At 42.2% G+C, this 19,413-nt stretch overlaps 1 protein-coding gene across 1 annotated transcript in view; it reads left to right on the plus strand.

Moving 5' to 3' along the window:
• Positions 1 to 3,996: 3,996 nt before the first annotated feature.
• Positions 3,997 to 19,413, plus strand: part of SFMBT2 (Scm like with four mbt domains 2) — a gene marked incomplete at both ends in the record, with an annotated part of 93,372 nt that continues 77,955 nt past the window's right edge. Inside the window, 3 exons of the mRNA XM_079540163.1 lie at positions 3,997 to 4,102; positions 9,852 to 9,946; positions 13,138 to 13,378. Coding sequence (XP_079396289.1) covers positions 3,997 to 4,102; positions 9,852 to 9,946; positions 13,138 to 13,378 — 442 coding nt within the window. The remainder of the gene's footprint in view (positions 4,103 to 9,851; positions 9,947 to 13,137; positions 13,379 to 19,413) is intronic.

Here is a 19,413-nt window from a genome sequence, read left to right on the forward strand (position 1 = left end):
ATAAATTATCCAGATAGGGAATTTCAAGGATATAGGGTTGTTTTTTTTTGTTTTTGTTTTTTGTTTTTTTGCATCCTCTGTTCTGATAGCTTGCCTTTTTAGTATGTCAGTCCCTATTAATTAACCTTGTTTTGGAGGAAGTTCAGTTTTTAAGGAGACACTCCAAGGGATGATCCTGGGGTGCTGGATTTGTGTGTGCATGGGGTCTCTCTCCCTGCAGGAGCTTATTCCAAAGGAAAGAAAAAGGAGGAGGAGTGTACAGGAGATGAGAACTGTAGAATGATGTGACAAAGCCAACGCAGGCAGTTACTCAAAGAGCCAATATTGATAGAGATGACAAGGCAGCATGTTTGAGATAATGATGCAGCTAAGACTGACAGCTGTGGGAAGAAGCAAATAAAAGAGATTCCTTTTTTTATATTGGCTGCCTTTTTCCGCCTGTGAATTAGAAGTCTGGATGTGAATTAAGTACCAGGGGAATGGGAGCTGCGTGGGGAAAGCATCAGACCGGTTTGAACCACCAAATGAACAAGGGATCTGAAAGCAGGGGATTTTTTCTTCCTTCTTTCAATTGCATTTCATAATCAATTTCTTTTTGCTGCTGCTCCATTGTAGTGTCACCTTCAGTGGTTTTTGCTGCTTTTTCCCATTCCCTAGTTGACAGGCTGGCCACGTGGCTCGTGGTCCTTAATTTGAGATGCACAGACATACAGAAATGAGGGAATTGCACTGTATGTTGCTTGTTTAGTGTTGTTGATGCAGGCCAGTCAGCATGCTGCTGTTAACAATATGGCTGGAGACTTTGTTTGAAGTGTTAATTAGCAGCAATTAGTAGGGTATTAGTTTCTCCCTTCTTATGTCAGCTTTCTTTGCTAGTTAGTTGTATCAACAGGAGGCTCAGTTATCTGGAAGCTTATGTTTGCATAGGAGTTTTGTCAACTTGTTGCATTGTGTTGGGAAGATACATAAATGCTTTCCTACCATAAACTGTGAAGTAGATATTCCGAATATAAGAAGACATGTAGCTCAAAACAGAGTTGTCCATAGCTGAAACAGCAAACCTGAGATCATAGAATCACCAAAGTTGTAAAAGGTCTACAAGATCATCCAGTCCAACCATTCACCTATCGCCAGTAGCTCTCACTAAATCATATCCCAGCACAGCATCTAGACGTTCCCTGAACACCTCCAGGGTCGGTGACTCCACCACCTCCCTGGGCAGCCCATTCCAGCTCCTGATCACTCTTTTGGAAAAGTAGTATTTCCTAACATGCAGCCTCAGTCTCCCCAGGGACAACCTGAGGCCGTTCCCTCTTGTCCAGTCGCTAGTTACACGAGAGCAGAGGCTGACCCCCAGCTCACTGCAACCTGCAGGTGGTGCGTTTCTCCCTTTCAATCTAGGTGGACTTGAGCTCAGTCCCAGATGTGGCTGTTGGCAGGTTCATGCTGATTTTCTCATCTATTTCCCATTTCTGACAGGCAATTCCCAGTCTCAGGGGAATGGGCCCTTCTTGTGGATCTGGTGGCAGATCTGGAGTTTAGCTGCGTAAGAAATGGCATTGTTTGAATGGACATCTTCAGCTTCCTATCAGTTTGTGACTTTACCCAGTCAGCATCGTGGGAACATTACAAAGTTTAACTAAGATACCAAGTAGCTTATCTTTCCTCTCAGTGTTTGTATTGTTGCCCCTGAGTTTTGTTTAAAATGATAAATTGTTGTGCTTAAATTGATTTCTCTCTGTTCTTTAAAATTCTTTTTCAGTAGATCCAGATTACCATTCATTGCTGTTTGATCTTAGACAGAAATGAAAACAGCTAAATCTACCCACAACTTAGCTTCAGCTGGCACTTCCACTTCTCTCACATTGAAGAAGCTTGACGTAAAATCCTGATGCTTAGCCAATTAATTTTTAATGGTGTTTATTGAAGTATTCTCTACTGAAAGATAAGTGTGTTTTTGACTTACAATAGACTGATTGCTTCTAGTTTCATAGTTAATTGAAAGTTAATATACACTGAGGATGAGTGATACATATGTTATTAGGTTATCTACACTTTAAGTACTCATAGTATATAATATACTTAATTCGTTAGCAAGTCTCGCATCAACGAAGAATAAAGATGAAGTGGTTAGTGTCCATTGCAGTGAGGAAGTGATCACTATTATTTATTGTGTGTTCCAAGAATACCGAGCACTTTGCAAATATACTGCACTGAATCAATTTACAATCTTCTCTTTGGGAAAAAAAAAAAAAAAAAGTAGGTATATATTTACTTTGTTAGAAGGTTCTTTGGGAGTGAGGAACACAAACCACTGATGGAGGTCTAACTTTGCTCAGACCATCTTCTGCTGAGTGCTGTACCACTTTTCAGGGTCATGTGCTTCTACCAGCGATGCTTTGTGAAGCGTGCATGGTTTTAGCATAGCTTAATTGCCACCACAACAGTGCTGTTGTGATTGCTCCAGCATACAGTCCTATCATGACTCAGTGAATGGAAATCACCCTTATGCTTTATGTGTTCTTTATCTTTTTCGGTTCCTTCTGTACCTTCTCATGTGTCTGTTTTTCCCTCAAGTTTCGTTGGAACAACCTTAAAAACTGAGAATGAAAAATCTATGACAAAGCACTCTCCCTCTTTCTATTTTATGACCACCGTATTTGGTCTTCCTGAATATCTTCCTGAGTAGTAAAAGTCAAAAAAAATCCCATAATATTTTTACACTCTTATTACCTCCTGCTTTGCATGGACTCTGGCAGTAAGAGTATTATTATTTCCTACTTTTAGTCATGCTTCTTGCAGAGCATTTGGTGTTGGTGCTGCCAGCAGAGTCCTCTGACATCTGAGTCTTGGAGGCATCCACTGATAAGCAGGACCAGTCCTCTGTATCCTATGTTCTGGACACACGCCTTCCTCACCATCTGTCTTCACTGCAGCATCTCTAGTATGACTAGCTGGTTCCCTCTGCGCCTGTAAGCCGAGCTCTTAGTTTCTCTTTTCCAGTCCTCCCTTGACACCCTGTAATTCATCATCACCGTGAGTTTTACTGAAAAGTTGACTTTTTTTAAAATCTACTTTTAAATGTGTATCTCTGGGTATTGCTTGTCCGATGGCTTACTCTGGCTAGAGATACAGTTCTCAATCTCATGTCTGATTCAAGATCTAGTCAGTCTTGTGTTCTCTTTCTCACACATTTTGTGGTTTTATTATGCTGCTTTTGAAACAGTTTTAAAGCAGAAGAATCTCCTTTGCCATCACAACCCGATCTATACCTGACTTAATGTTTTCTGCTCTAGGTGGCACTAAATGGCACAGTTACCTTAAATTTGCCTTCAGAAAGCAGTTGCAGCACTACTGTATTTCACTATCTACGTTATAAATGCTTAACTTCATTTTCTAGAGGTTCTTCCAGTCTCTCCTAAGTATTCTCCTTTAGAAACCTGGAAAATATTTCTGAAATGAGGTATTTCGATTGCTAACACTGTGTGAGTTATGTCGGAAGTCAAAGACTGGACTTGGAAGGTGATTGAGTTGGCCTTTCTTGGATGCCTTTTTTTGTCAAGGATTGTGCATCTCTATCAGTTGTTCTCATTTCTCAGCTGGTAACACAGGGCTCTGGTCTGAACTTTGGGATGTGGATTCTTTGTGTTGAATATTGTGGATGTTATTACCACATTGTCATCTCTCAGTTGTTATTATTGTGATCTAATGTAGTATGAAATAATATTGACATAAAGTGTAATATCTTATGATAGCGTTGCCACTTAGAGGTGATATCCTTTGTTGTGGTCTTTCTTCCAAAAGTGGCTTCACTTTGGAAGAGAGAGCAAGATTAAAGAGCTGTGATCAAATACTATAACGTGAAACCTACGAGAAGTGGCTGAGTGTTGGCGTAAGTACAACAAATCACTCATTTTTTCTTTTTCATTTAGTTTGTGCCCTAGGAACTCTCTGCTGCAGGATGAATTAGGAAAGGAAGGACTCTTTCTCTGAACCATGGACGCAAGAGCATCTTTCATCACTACCATGCAAGAGAGCCAGCATCTATCCCCAGAGAAGGGGCAGGGACTGGCCAATGGTGATGGGGAGCAATTTGATTCAGGTGAGCTCTCCTTTTCTCTTGTAGGTTTCCTACATGTCACAGCCTTCCAGATGACTGCTTTAGGGAAGGTGGCAGCTGTTTACTGGGTGGCATTAGGGTTGGATGCCTTGATGGCCATTTTTTGAGTCTTGTGGATTGGCGAAGGGTGTGTGTCCCATATTGTGGAGCACCCAGGTGGATCCGTGATTGATAAGTTGGGGAAATTTTGACTTTTGGAGCTTTTCTAAGGTATGTTCTAACTACTTTAAATGAAAAGCAGTGGAAAACCTTTCCCAGGGCATCATATTGTGTTCTTCCTGTCCACCCACACACTCTGTATTTTATTTTACTCTCTTTTGATTAAAGAAAGGAAATGAATGTTCAGAAGTTACGGTATTTCTCCTTTGTTTTGACCTTTATCTTTGTTCCTTCAGATTATTATTTTTTGTATTACTTCAGATGAGAGGGCATCACAAATGTTATCCCAGCCAGCAGAGAGCTGGCTGCATGTTGTCCTTGTGCACATGATTATGACTGCTCTGAGATGGGCACTGAATGATAAGGATTTGCTGGGTAAAATTGGCTCAGTAACTTCACCCTTATTCCGTGTTTAGGAAAGCTCAGCTGAGGAACTTGTGAAGCACAAAGCTGAGCCACCTGTCAGTTACTCTGTACAAAATGTTTCATTTTTGCCTTGTGGTAATGATGTTGTTGCTAATGTGCTTTAATGCTTTTCCAGAAATCTTGTGCATTTCTATAACAGCAGTTCTTCATCAAAGGATCCTGAGGTGTAATGGCAAATGAAAGTCTACTCTTGCATGCAAGCATTCTAAAGGGCTGCCTGAAGTCTGCTTCCATAGAAGTAGGCCGTCTCACCACGGGTGAATCACTGATCCAACTTCAAAAATGCAGTGGTAACAGTGTTGGGGTGAATGCTTGAAAACAGCTTGCTTTGGCTTCAGCGTCCTTTGCTTTACTTCTATGTTCTTTGCATCTGTTCTCTCAGATGGTGCTGTATTGTGCTGGAACGTGTTCCTGCCTGTGTCAAGTGACTGAACTAGATCTTTAAGGTGCCTTTCAACCCAAACAATTCTATGATTCCACGTTGTGTTCAAGTCATTTGCAAAGCTTTATCATTGGTCCACTTCTCATTGTTTCCCACTGAGCACCCCAGAAATTGTGTGTGTTAAGAAACTTCAATTCATCCCACCTAAAGGAAGTGGGAAACTTTTATGTTCCCTTAGTTAAAAACATAATAGTTATCCTGGGCTCTGCTGTAGATGTGAAAAAGCTTCTCTTTCATAGGGTTTCGCATAGAGAGCTAAGGATCATCTAGAGTTAACCAGCTGAATATGGAACTGTAATGCCTTAAGACATTTGGAAAAAAAAGTCATCATAGAATATCCCGAGTTGGAAGAGACTCATAAGGATCATACAGTCCAACTCCTGGCTTCAGCTCAAGTTCTGTATCTGAAAATGTTGTCCAAATGCTTCTAGAACTCTGTCAGCTTGTGGCCGTGCCCACTGCCCTGGGGAGCTTGTTCCAGGCCTCAAATCACCCTGTCAATGAAGAACCTTTCCCAGACACTCAACCTGACCCTCCCATCACACAGTTCCATGCTGCTGTCACCATTAAAGAGACTTGTAGTTCTATAAAACAAGTCATCCCATTTTAACATCATCACTGGGTTGTCTTTGAGTTGAAAAATCACCTGGCTGGAATAGAAAGGGACATCAGGATCCTGATTGACTGTGTTAGGTGGATCCTTATCTTGAGATGGCGTTTCCAGAGTGGGCAGCCTTATCTAGACACTGCTGGATCCATTTATATCTATGAGAGAGCTGTAGGAGCCTCTGGGATGAGGTGCAGGTGATCAGTTGTAGGCATTGGGTTTGAAACAACAGAAACCGGCCTGTGGACCCTAAATGTCTTTGAGAATATGTGACTTGGTGACTCTCCCAAGGCTGTGCAGGATGCTTGTTGTTGATTTCCCCTTTACCCCAAGCCCTCACCTGTGTGTTAATCCTAAATCATTTTGCCTTTCAGTTCTTTGTGAGTGAACAAAGTCATGAATATATTTATATGCCTGTAAATAAGATAGCTTAGCAATTTCCACAAATACTGTAATTTCCAAAGATGTTCTCCTTCAGGTAAGCCTGGGAAAAATCTAAGCTTATGTAGCCACAGGTTTTGGGTCTTTTATCTCATCCTGCGAGGCTGATAACATCTGGAATAGTTGCATTTTTATAGTGTCAATGCATGAAGGACTGCAGAGCACTTTAAAGCCATTCAGAGGCTCAGAGATAATGACTTGTTGATTTTATTTGCCATCCTAGACTTGTTTTTACATCACCGTATTGTAGGCTAGCCAGCCTTGACTCTTTCATTAAAAAAGAGCACTGAGCCTAAGCACCAATAATTGGAAAGGGAGCTGATATGTAAAGTAAGCCTAATGCCAAATTTGTCATCTCACAGGGAGCTCTGCAAAACGCTGGCACCTGGGGCTCTGTGTCTCTCCAGCAGAGCCAGGACTTTGTTGTAGGAGTGTGTGGCTTGAGGACTGACAGATCGCCTTTGGGATCATCGCTTCCTGAGTGGGCACAGTTGTCTTTGTATGTTCAGAGAGACTTTGCCTTTTGATTGGGGACCAGCAGATACTCAAGGAAGGCTGGCAAAGAGTATCCTGTGTTCCTCATCAATAGGGGTTTTGCAGTGGGCAAGAAGATTTGTACAGTGCAGTCCAACTGCTGTACTTGTGGATATAAGTAGGAGTGTACCCCCTGACTCTGGGTCGCCCTGAGTCTGCCCACGATGTCTCCTTGCCAGGTTTTCTAGAAGGGAACAGAATCCATTTAAAAACAGATTTGGAAGCTTACATTCGCTTCACAATCTGTGGTGATAAAATGAAGCAAAATAAAACACTGATGCCATGATAAATGAGTACTCCAACATTATTTTTACAGACCTTGTAAAAGTAATTTCCTGATAAAGTCTGCAGATAAAACACCGTAGAGGAGTCAGACTATTGGTGTGTCAGAGAGAAATGAATTGACTGGGAAGGAAAGCTGTAGCTCACGCTGCTGTGGAAAGAATACTCGTAACGCTTTCCCCTGGCCTCTTGGACCTCCCTATTTGGCTTTAGAAAGGAGAGATCAGGGTCGTTATTAAAACAAGCGCTTTTGGGAGTTCTGTTGGACTGCATGTGAATGAATCTGTTGGCAAGGCTGTGGGAACAGTGTGACTGGTGGCTGTGGGTTGGCACATAGCAGAGTAGGTCGTGAGCAATAATACATTAGGAAGGAGGGGAGGGCTTGCTGCATCTGTAACTAGCATCTTTAATGCTAACGTAATTAACTTAGTGTTGCCAAATCCCGTCTCTCTGGAGATACTGCTCCTTGCATGGATGGTATGTACTGAACTGCTTAAAAGCCCTTCTACCACTCCGTGGAAATTAGGTTGCCTGCAGAGATGGTGGATTCCCCGTCCTTGGACACATTCACGGTCAGGCTGGATGGGGCTCTGAGCACCCAGATCTAGCTGTGGATGTCCCTGTTCATTGCAGGGAAGTTGGACAGATGGCCTTTAATGTCCCTTCCAACTCAAATGATTCTGTGATATTACTCCTTCCCATAAGAATGCTGAGGAAGGATGAAGAGAAGGAGAAACGTGCATGGACTAACCATGAAAGCTGGAGCAAGAAAAAGGAATGACAGCTGAGAAGATACAGAGAGCACTGTGGGCTGAGAGAAGTGTCTCATGCTTTGAAACAGAAATAGCTGAGCAGAGGGGAAAGACGTGGGGGTATGTTCGGGTGGAGATGACCTTGGGGTTGTTGAGTAGCCCATCCCAGCACCAGAAGCACAAACAGGTGATAGAACGGGAAACAACCAGGCAGAGGGGTGTGCCTTTAGCTTTTTGCCTCTTGCTTTTCACATCAGAAGTTACTGGCTTATAGTAGAACTGTGATTGATGGTGCCTGGGATAGAAAGTTGCTTAAACATAGGAGTAATTGTAAGTCTGATGGATAGCCATATCTGCTCATATACTCATGAACTTGCATACATTTTAAAAAAATTATTAACCCTTGAAATCTCTGAACCTGACTCCTCTAAAAATTAACTCCAGGGGATTGCTGATTTTGAGATTGAAGTTTTCCCTGATCATCAAAGTTGCCTGCTTGCATGGTATAGCTAAGTCTTAGCAATTTGTGCACAAAGTTCTTACCTTTGGCTAAGCTGTCCTTGTCTTTCAGCCAAGAATGAGCAAAGTCCTCATTTTGTGCCTGGAGTTCTTTTTGGTAGCCAGGAGGCAGCCGTCTTCAAGCCACATTGCCACTTTACATGGGAGTAAGAGTTGATTTACATCTCCATATTTAATTGAGTTGGTGGTATGGAGCCAGACGTTAGGCTTGATGCAGCGGTTTGCAGTGTTTAATGGTGATGACAGCTCAGTGCTGCTCTTTGAACTCCCAGACAAATCTTTACCCTCTTCCAACTCTGTCTCAAAAACCCTCCTCTGAGACATTTTTTTTTTTTTCCCCTTCGCATACATATGTCTGCAAATAAAGCCTATTTCTTCTCTTTTTAATGATGAGAAATTCCCATTACACAGTATAATTTTCTAGTCTTGAAAACTGGAGACCTGTAGCAACAATTTCAATAAATTAACCCTGCCATTTTCTTCATAAAACTATCTGGGGAGGCTCCTTAATTCAGTTTGTCATGAGTCACTTTAATTACATCATGACCACGCTGATAAATGTGTGTGCAGGTAAGGGTCTCTTGTAGTTTTCCTTGATAAATGCTTATTGCAAACAGCTCATTGCTAGACTGTAAATATTTTTGCTCTGGGGATGTAACTGAGTTTGTGAGATTGCCTGGGAACAAAATGAAAACAATCAGATGTGGCTGATTTTCTGTAAGTGAAAGACAGTTTGTTCTTAATTATTGCTGTGGGTGTTTCAGCGATGGTTTCAGGCCTCAACTCTGCTCTGCTCAGTGGGGATATATTTAAAAAAAAAAAAAAAAAAAAAAGAGTAATGTCAACTCCTTCCCTATGGGGAAAGAAGGATTGTGAGGGGGCATTGGTGTGAGTGGGGAAGACATGATGCGGAGCCTCAAATCTGAAATGGGGCAAGGATAAATGCAGGCAACAAGAATGCAGCAGTGGCCTGAGGATTTGGGGGGATTTGGAAAAGCAACTTTGGTGCTGGTGGAAGGATTCCATTGGGGTTCTTGGGTGTTGGAGGTCAGAGGAAGGCTGAACAGGGAGAAATAGAATAGCAGAGCTGAAACTGTGTCTCCTCAGCCCCAAGGGCTGGGTTGCTTGTTTTTCATGCTGCTCAGCCAACAAGAACAACATCCATTGTTATCACCAGTACACTGTTGCAATTAGCAGTCTGGGGGAACCCAAGGCTGGGACATGGGCATGGCCACTGTATCCCTGTGATAGCGGGCTGATAACCAGCTCTTGTAGCACAGTCCCTGTTGCAGTATAATGAGTTTGTTCCCCTGTGATGATCGCAGGGTCAATTTTGGTCTCACAGTGTTGGCTGATAAAGTCCCAAAATCTGCTGAAAGTGTTTTAAGAGCCAGTCAAGCTGGCTAAGAACAGATCTTCATGGAGGCTTTTTCTCTCACATTGATGTTTGTATCAGTTGCTATTTTTCCCCTGAACTGTTTGATACAGCTTTTGCCTTCTTTGGCTGCATTTTGGGCTGTTTTCCTTTCTTTCTACTACTTTTTTTTTTCTTGTTTTCCTTTTGAACAGATGAGGGCTCCAGCATTGAGGATGCAGACTTCAACTGGGATGAGTTCCTGGAGGAAACAGGAGCCAGTGCTGCTCCCCACACCTCCTTCAAACATGTATGTGCATTGTCTGCCTTGCTAGTATTGAATGTGTTCCCTCTTACTGTGTTCCTGACCAACTGAAATGGAATCTGTCCATTCTGTGGGGAGTTCAAATGGGTTCAAATATCATTTATGAGGTTTCATTCTGCTCTCCTCACATACTCATCTTTTTTTTTTCTTTTTTTTTTTCCTTCTTAATTTGTTGATATCCTTTCCAGCTTGTAGAGATTCATCTCACCAGAGCATCTTATTTCTCTGAAGGTGCTCTCTCAGTGCATGATTTGCTGACTAGCAGGGTTGCTCGCCACCAGAGCCCAGTATGGTCCCTAGGAATCCATCAACCCCCTTCCTAAACATCCTGCCTCAGGAATGTGGGAACCAAACAGTGGGGTTGGTGATAACTTTCCTGGGTGCTATGTTATATGCAGATGTTAAAGAGTCCTATATGTGTCACGGTAGTTAGGACGTGGTGGCTCCAGCCCACGTTAGCAGTAGTATACAGAGCCTCTGAAATTCTGAATGATGGAGAAGATCGGAGTATGCTTTGAGGAGGGATCCTGTCAAGGAGCAGAGCCTGTCAAGGATATTGTGTGGACCCATTTTTCCATCTGCAAACAGTTGTTTAATGTCTTTTATTTGGCCCACGTGTGTGCTGTCCATAGTCTGCCTTTACACGAGGACTTGAGATGGAGCTTAAACTAGTGCACAGATTCTTCATCATCATCAAAGACGTACACATATGGTGTAATCGATATATTTTTCCAGGTCCTTGTTTTCAGTCAGCTGAAGAATTGTTCTTTCAGATGCTATGATGCATTTACCTGTATCAAGATATGCACAGTCATGGTGGTTCTCTGTCCTCAACTGTGAGTCATGTGCAGATGATTCTGTTCATCCCCTGATCTGGCCCATCAGCTGCAGGTAGCAGCTACATCTGGTAATAGGACTCACCAGCCCCTTTTCTCTCATCTTCATTCACCTGACCTGAATGCTCTGGATGATGTGGATATCTCAATCAGGAAGAGAAGTGTTTCACATGTGATGCTCTCATTTGCCTTCCATTGGGTCTGGTTGCTGGCAGAAATCCTTGGGAACATATAGTTGTACCGCAGTGAAGGGAAAGTTTCCTGAAGAATTTGTTGCTGCTTTGAGATAAGTCTCCATTTGGATAGCTGCCTTCATGCCATTAAACCACCTTTGCCTCCAGATGGTTTCTTGATTTGTTTTGAGGAGATAAAGAGCAGTAGTGATGAAAAACCTGTCTCTACAACTGGATAAAATAAATAATACCAGCCTCCGTTACCTATTCTATGCACATAGATAGAGTATTGCAAGATGAAGGATCCTAATTTTCTGTACTGGAGAACTACAGTACAGTGGTAAAATTTTGTTGTAGTTTATCCTTGGCCCAGTAGCTGTCTGGAAAGAACATCTTGTCCCAGGGTGTTAACTCTGGTTCTTGTCTCAAATAGAGGATCCTGCTGGGAGCTGTGTGCTTCACAAAGTCCTTCTATTCCCCCTCTTCATGATTTTCATTTAAAGTATCTTGCCTCAAGTGTTCCACTTTGGTCTTTATTCATGGTGAGAGCAAGAACAGAAGCTACAAATGATCATGTATCCTGGATTATTCATTAGGACCCTTAGCATCACAAAAGCCAAGATCCTATTTTAGGACTAAACTAGTAAACGTTGTGGTTTTTCCTCCATCTTAAATGATCTCCAGAGGTCTCTTCCAATCTCTGTTAGTCACAGTCCCAGCATTGATGCTGATGGAAGTGCCTGCATATGTGAAAGTATGTGGAGTGTTGTAATCTGCAAATAACATATGGCTTTGGCTGGACACTGCTCACGTTGTAAGCCAGAGTGGGGTAAGGGGAACTGGGCATACCCAAGGAGCTCTGTTTTTTCCCAGCAACTTGGCATTGTGAAGTTGGCCACATAGACCGTGATATATCACAGCGAGCAGAGGAGGCGTTTTATTGCTTCTCTGTAAGCGAGAACTAAATCAGAGACAACCTTAAACCAGATTTCAAAATCTCTCTGGCTTAAGTAGGACACGAAGTACATGGAAACCTTTAAGCATCTCTCCTTAAAATTACATGGGGAGTCATGGCTGCATTTTGGATGGTCTTCTGAAGACAAAGCTGTACTCTGAATGGGCTGGCATTCACCTCTTGTGTATGAACAGTACCTAGACACATCCCGCTGGCCCTTGGGAGATGTGTTATGATGTGCCTGCAACAGTCCCTGCAGTGTCCTAGAAGAGCATGGCATCTCCAGTGTCCTTGAGCAAGTTACTTGTGACTTTCTGAGATAAAAACAAGTGACTCCTCCATCAGATTGCAGAACAGTGACCCAAGGCCTTTATTTCTCTCTGCCATGTATCCTACACCGTCTTTATGAGAATACCAGGAGAGCAAATTGGGTATGCCTTAAAATTCTGCTTGTGGATATGGTGGAAATACTCTCCTTGGTCTGCTTGGTACAATATTCAGCCTTTGGTGCTTTACAAGCCTCAAGAGGTGTACAAGTATTGTTGTATGACCAATTGTAATAGCTGGGCCTAACTCCCAGAGTGCCTTCCTGTTCTACCTTGCATGTGTCCTGGGATTTGCCTGATGGAGCTGTGTGAAGGGCAGTTACACCACCTTTCTCTTGGGCATTGTTGAGATTTGTGAAGTTCAGATGGCTACAGTCCCTCTCAGATTTAGTTCACCTGAGTTTATCACAGCTGATGGATCCCTTTGGAGTACATGGGACCTTGTATGATGGGGATGTACTAGTGAAGTAGGAATGGTCCTGCACAGGCAGGTTGTGAAGAAGGTGGTTGGTATTAATAGCAGAATATTTTGGGTTAGAAGGGATGTTAAGTGTCATCCAGTTCCAACCCCTGCCATGGGTTGGTTGCTATCCACAGTGCCCCATCCAATCTGGTCTTGAATGCCTCCAGGGATGGGGCATCTATAGCTTCTGTGAGGATCCTGTTCCAGTGCCTTATCACACTCTAAGTAAAGAATTTCTTCCTAACATCTGAAGTAAATCTCCCTTCTTTTAGCTTAAGACTGTACCTCCTTGTATTATTGCTATTAAGGAGCATGATCAGCTAATGTCTTATTCCTGATCATCTCTTTAATGGCTTGCTTAGTTAAATGGGGAGCCTCCCTGTAAAGAAGGAAAAGTAACACTATGCCTTTCTCTTTTGTAAGGTTGAAATCAGCCTCCAAAGCAGTTTTCAGCCAGGGATGAAATTGGAAGTGGCCAACAAGAGTAATCCAGACACATACTGGGTGGCTACAATCATCACAACCTGCGGACAACTCTTACTGCTTCGTTACTGTGGCTATGGGGATGACCGGAGGGCAGATTTTTGGTGTGATGTAATGACAGCAGACCTTCACCCTGTTGGCTGGTGTACGCAGAACAACAAGGTCCTGATGCCTCCAGATGGTAAGTTGCATGTGTTTTGCTGGAGTCATGCCCTAGTCTTGGTCTGACTGTTAATCTCTAGGCTTTCAGTTGGTATGGAATGAATACTCCAGATGCTCAGCTGATGTCGAGTGGTGCAGTTTCACTGAAGTTGTTGTATAACAGCTTAGAGTCAGGTTTCTGTAGATCTGTGGGTTATTCAGTTTGCCAGTCATTCTCCAGGAAAGGCATTTTGACCTAGGTCTTAAGAATAAAAGCTTATGGATGAGGCTGTCTTAAGGAAATGCTGAATTGCCAGCCCGTGAGTTCCAGTGAGGGGAAGCAAGTTGTTTCACACTTTTCGAAAGAAAGGACCAAATTTAGAGTGAGAAAAGAGTAAACAAAATCTGATCTTGATTACACTCAAATTTAACTTGGCTGTGTATTCAGATGCTTTGCTCTCCATTGTCAGACTTCTGCAGCTTTTAATTCCAAAAGTAGACCCACATGAATAAAGATGGGAAGATCTGATCATTATAGGTTAGGGTATGTCCCAGTCCTCAGCTCTTGGGTGTGCCAAAGCGGAATTTGAGAACTGTAGATTTATGGCACTTGGAATAGCTTTTTAATAACATGTTTGTTCCTCAATTGATTCTGAGTGTGTAAGGAAAATGCTTGATTTTTGGTTTTTTTTTTTTTTTTTTTTTTTGTTGGTGTTCTTTTTTTTCTGTCATTATACAGGAACAGAACAGCTGTGCATCCTTACCTCTGCGTAGCTCCAGGCAGAGGCACTTGTCACATGTGTATTCCCTCTATATATTCAGTTTCTTTTGGGTCGTGGGAAGAAGAGATGAATGCTTGGCCTCCAGCACATGGATGTGTTTGAGAAAAGTCTCATTTAAGAACTCATTCTTTTGTTCCCGTGGCTGCTGAAGAAGCGGATGTGCTTTTTGTGTGCCATGCATGACTTCTGGTGTAGATGTTGCCTTGCTTCCCACTAAACTGGATCGTAGATACAGTCTTTGAAACAGCAGAAATGGTCTCATGAGACCATTCTTGCCTTGTCTATGCTGAACACTAGAGTTAAACAGTGATGTTTTTGTTCTGGTCTGACTGTCTTTAGAACAACGGAGGATTGATTGCTTAAAAAAGTCTTAAAGACAAATATGGCTGAGAAATCTGTTGGCTTAGGAATAATACATCAAGCTGATGTGAGAAGGGTTATTTTTTTTTTTCTTATTTTATTTGTCTCTTAAACTATCTTTTATTATGTGGATTATAATCAATGTTACTGGAAAAGGTGTACAGTGCCATAAACTAAATCTCAAAATGCCAGGTTCAATGGGTGAAAGATTTCGTCGACTGGTGTAATAGAAAATAATGATTGTTTTATAGCTGGAGGCAACTGCTTTTCATGAAAATGTTGCTGGAATCTGCTCTTTGGTTTGTGGTTACTTCACATAAGCTGTCTTGCTTGAGTGAATGCAAATGTGCAATGCATTTTTTCTTCTCTGTCCAGGTGATATGGTTGTATGCCAAACTCTTATGTCTGGGCAACTGTGGGTACTGTTTTATTGGACATGTGGTTGTTTTTTGTTTGGTTGGTTTTTTATTTCCTTTCTCTGTTGTAAGATTTAAGCATTTAAAAGGTTGAGTTGTATTTTGGAATGAGACATCTAAAATGCCCAGGAGCATTTGAGCCTTCGGAACTTCTCTTCGTTGAGAAGAGAGAGGTCCTAAATGCAATTATAAACCACAGAGCTATTCTGGGGGTTGATCTGAGGTGTTCAGCCCACGATCAGGGTGGGATTTTAAGAGATGGTTGCTTCCATGAGGGCACTACAAGGAAGAGGTTGGGTTTTCAGGAGTGCTGTAGGAAGAACTTGGCTCTGATGAGCTTTTGAAAGCAGTGAGTAGTGCCCTCATTGTATGCAAATATCTGAAGTTCATCCTGTGTTTTCTCAGTCTTGATGAGCTGAACTTCACAGCGGTCCTAAGAGTTTCATCTGGTGAAACCTGCAGGATCAAACCTTGTATTGGTACATAGTAAACTGTTCTCTGTGAACTCCAAGGAGATTTTTTGCCATTTTAGCTTTGCGCACTATTTTGTTGTCAAGTGCTTTGTGGAAAGGAAAGCCCGCTCCAAGTTGCATGGATTCATTTTCTAAGGGCCCGATTCTGCACGTATGGATCACAGTGAGGATATCTGCTGGCAAGATCTGCTGGCAAACAGCATGGCCAGTTATCTGTCATTAAGATTCGTTCCCTGTCAGGAACTGAGGGCTCTGTTTAAAAAGCAGATCTGCTAAGGACTGGCTTAGTGGGCAGAATACCAGCACTGGGACAATGCTTTGTTTCTGCTTAGTAATCAGATAGGACTGATTGGCTCTACTCTTGCAAATGTGATCCCAGGCAATACTGTACAGAGTGATAGGATGAAGAATATCATTAAATGAAAGAGAGATGAAAAACGGGGCTGGTTCTGTTTACCGAATCAATAGAGCTTGATTTAATGTTCAGCACATACAGAGATTTTAAGGGGCAGCTGCCAAATAGTTATTGCTTATGATCCCAATAGAAGGAAGTCATTTAGTTTACAGACTGTTGCATTATTATTTACTGGGTTAGTTTTGCATCGTGGTGCCTGCAAGTATAATGTCAAGTCATGTCATGTTTTCTCCTGACGTTGTGGTGCACTGGACTGAGGGCCAAATGCTCCAGTTTGCAGTAAGTTGTATTGACATATGAAAGGATGGTGTGAGTGTATGTCTGCCCATAAGCTTTACCCTCTGCCACCCTCTTCCCTTCAGGAAATCAGAGGAGTAAAATTGTAGTTACTTCAAGCTTTGCCATTAATTATATTTTCCTCATTACAAATCGGTGTGTAATTTGAATTGCAAACTCAAATATCCTGGCAGAATAGATCTGTTTACCATTCAAAGCAAAATGAAAATTATTTAAATTAGTTAATATAGAACTCATTTGAATGAATTGAATGTTTATTCATGAACTAGCTGAGGCAAGTGTGAAGCTGTCCGTATGGTCTCTAGCTTTGGCACTGATCAGCTCTGAAGTCACGTCCTGGGACAGAGATTTCTTCTTTATTGCATATTAACTGTGGTGTAGACCAATGGATAGCTTCTGCCTGATTGAGCTGAGTATGGAATTTACATCCTTTCTGCCAGGGCCCCCCAGCAACTGTAAAATTCATATGGGGAAGTAGTTCGTAAGGGGAGGTGCTTCAGAGTTCATCGACAGTGGCTGGGATGGAGCAACAGAATGGCATTTGGCTTTTGTGCTGTAGTTGTGGGATGTAACATAGGCCTTCCATTCTTTGGTTAAATCTGCCCTATTATATTGCCCTGCATGAAGGAAGGGACAGCCTTCATCACCTCATATACCTCAGCAAATGCTATCCTCCTCAGCACAAAGCTGTGGTGGTTGTTCTTCAGCGTCTTTCATCCTGTAAGATCTCTTACTCATAAAGCATTAAAAATTTAAGTCTAACTTAACTTTGCCATAGTTGTGTTTCCCTTAACGGTGAAAGGAAAATAGGTTTCTCGCCTCCTTTAGCTTGTTTTTTCCATGTGCTGTTTTCCTTTGTTGATGACAGTTGGGTTCATGAGCACACTTACCATCATGTAGAGGAGCAGCGTGGAGAACCTGACAAAGATAGTAGCTAAATTATGCATTGTGAAACACGCACAGAGCAGGCACGTCTTTTGATTGACACTTGGGTGGTTTTGTACAGATTGCAGGTTTACAGCTGAGCCAACAGAGCTGAATCTCTCCTGGCACTATCTTAAGGCATTCTGTGATGCACTAGAGATGCTGGACAACAAGATGATTGTGTCACCTGTGATTGTGGCAGTGCTTTTGCTTCAGTGTTATTGACAGATGGAAATTCAAATAAAACATTTCTGAGCGTGGATTTGTGTGGTGATCTTGAGTCTGCTCACAGTGTAAACCAGGAGGAGGAAGAGGCTGGAGATCTAAAGGAATAGAGGAACGCAGTGGGGAGAGAACCAGGTCTGTGCTCTGGTTTTACCATGAGCCACTACAGATGGGAAACCTCAAAACACTGTCCAGCCATGGATTTGGTGATCACAGTGATCGTTATACTGTGAGTATGTGTAGGAAAGCAGCCTTTTTAGAATCATTAAGGTTGGAAAAGACCGCTAAGATCATCCAGTTCAACCATCAACCCACCCCCACCATGCCCACTAACCATGTCCCTCACTGCCACATCTCCACATTTCTTAAACACCTTCATGGCTGGTGACTCCACCACCTCCCTGCGCAGCCTGTGCCAATGCCTCACCACTCCTCCTGACAATAAATTTTTCCTAATGTCCGATGTGAAAAGGCCTTTCCTTTCGTCCTATCACTGTTAATCTGGGAGAAGAGGCTGGCCCCCACCTCATCACAACTTCCTTTCAGGTAGTGTAACCAGAATTAAAGCTCTGAAGCCTGATCCTAGGATGTAATGAATCCCTCTTGCAAGGTGCTGAGCTTGGCAGGTAAAATATGCCACTAAGACTGTTGAGTATAAAGCATTTTGCCCATCCAGGCTTTCTGTGAAAGCAACCATCACCAAATGGTTCACTCATATTCTGAAGTAGTGGGTAGAGTGTGGGTGAAAAAAAAAGATAAAAACTTGTGCCACGGTAAACTAGGCTGCCATTCAAATCATAGAATGCCTTGGGTTGGAAGGGACCTTAAAGATCATCCTGTTCTGACTCCCCCACTGCTGGCAGGGTTAATGACAGTTGTATTCCCATCTAGATTGGCATTTCTCTGACATGTAGTCTGTGATTTTTGTTAGAGTTCAGGTGGTGGATATAAATGTTAGAACAGAGGCGAGGTCTGCGCTATAGTGGAAAAGAATGGAATTGAAGCAATATATGGTGCAGGGTGTGGGGATAAGAACAGCAAGGGGGAATGATGAGGAAAGAAAAGAAGAGCAAGCTTTGAGCAGTCATTTGGGTTTGGGATTTGGGATGAATGTCATTCAAGAAGCCCTGGGAGTGCAGAAGGCTTTTCTTGGAGCAGTGCTGCGGATGGTGATGATGAATCCCAGTCCTTTGCCTTTTAACTCCATTCTCAGACATCACGTATATGTGGAAAGCTTGACCATGGCGTTCTTCAGATGCCACTGAGATGACATTCCTGAAAATAGGTGAGGGCCTCCAGAGCTCCAGAGAGAAAGGGTGATCATGAGTGGTTTTTTTGGTTGTTTTTTTTTTTTTTTTGTTTTGTTTTGTTTCTTTTTTTTTTTAACAGAAGCCAAGTTTCCCCTGATAGTCTCAGAGGAAAGAGAACTTAAACTATGCCTGCAGCTCAGCGATTATAATGCAGGTAGAAGGATCAGATGGGCAAGATGAACTTCTTTTATCTTTATGAGGAGTTGGCTTACCTTCTCTGAATGATCTGAGATAAATTTGCTTTTCAACTGGTATAATTGAGAGTAGATCTGGCCCTGCTTTAGCTCTTTTACTGAAGGCTCACCTGAAATATTATTTCCTAAGAGCTCGAGGCTGGGGAAGATCAGTAGGCATTCACTGAGCTTATGCTATTTTGCATCAGCTAAGAACTGGGCCCTTGAGCCAAGTAAAATGAAACTCAGAAATCTTCTTTGGCAGGTTGTTCTGTGAAGGACCGTGGATGTTTCTAAAGTAGTATATAGATATTTTTTTTTAAATCTTTTTTTGCTTAATCCTTATCCTATTATTCCATTAAAGCCAAATTTAGACTAACCTAGTGTAAATAAATTGCAGGATTTCTTTATTTTAAACACTGCAGATGACTCTTAGTGCAGTGTTTTATGTATGTTTTTCAAGTCAACTTCACAGAGTATTAATTATGCAGGAGTGACGTTAGCATAAATAACTAGTCAGCAAATAAATGACAATTAAATATTCTATTAGCATAGTAGGCAGTTTTATGCACTGCCATAGAACATTTAGCAGATTATGCTTAACGAGCATATGAAAAATAGCATTGGTTTTTTTTTCTTTGCTCTCCTAATGATGGCAGAAGGGAAGAGAGGATGAAAGGCAAATGTAATGCTGTCTCTG

The sequence above is a fragment of the Tetrao urogallus genome, assembly GCF_951394365.1.
Source record: "Tetrao urogallus genome assembly, chromosome: 1".
NCBI lineage: Eukaryota > Metazoa > Chordata > Aves > Galliformes > Phasianidae > Tetrao > Tetrao urogallus.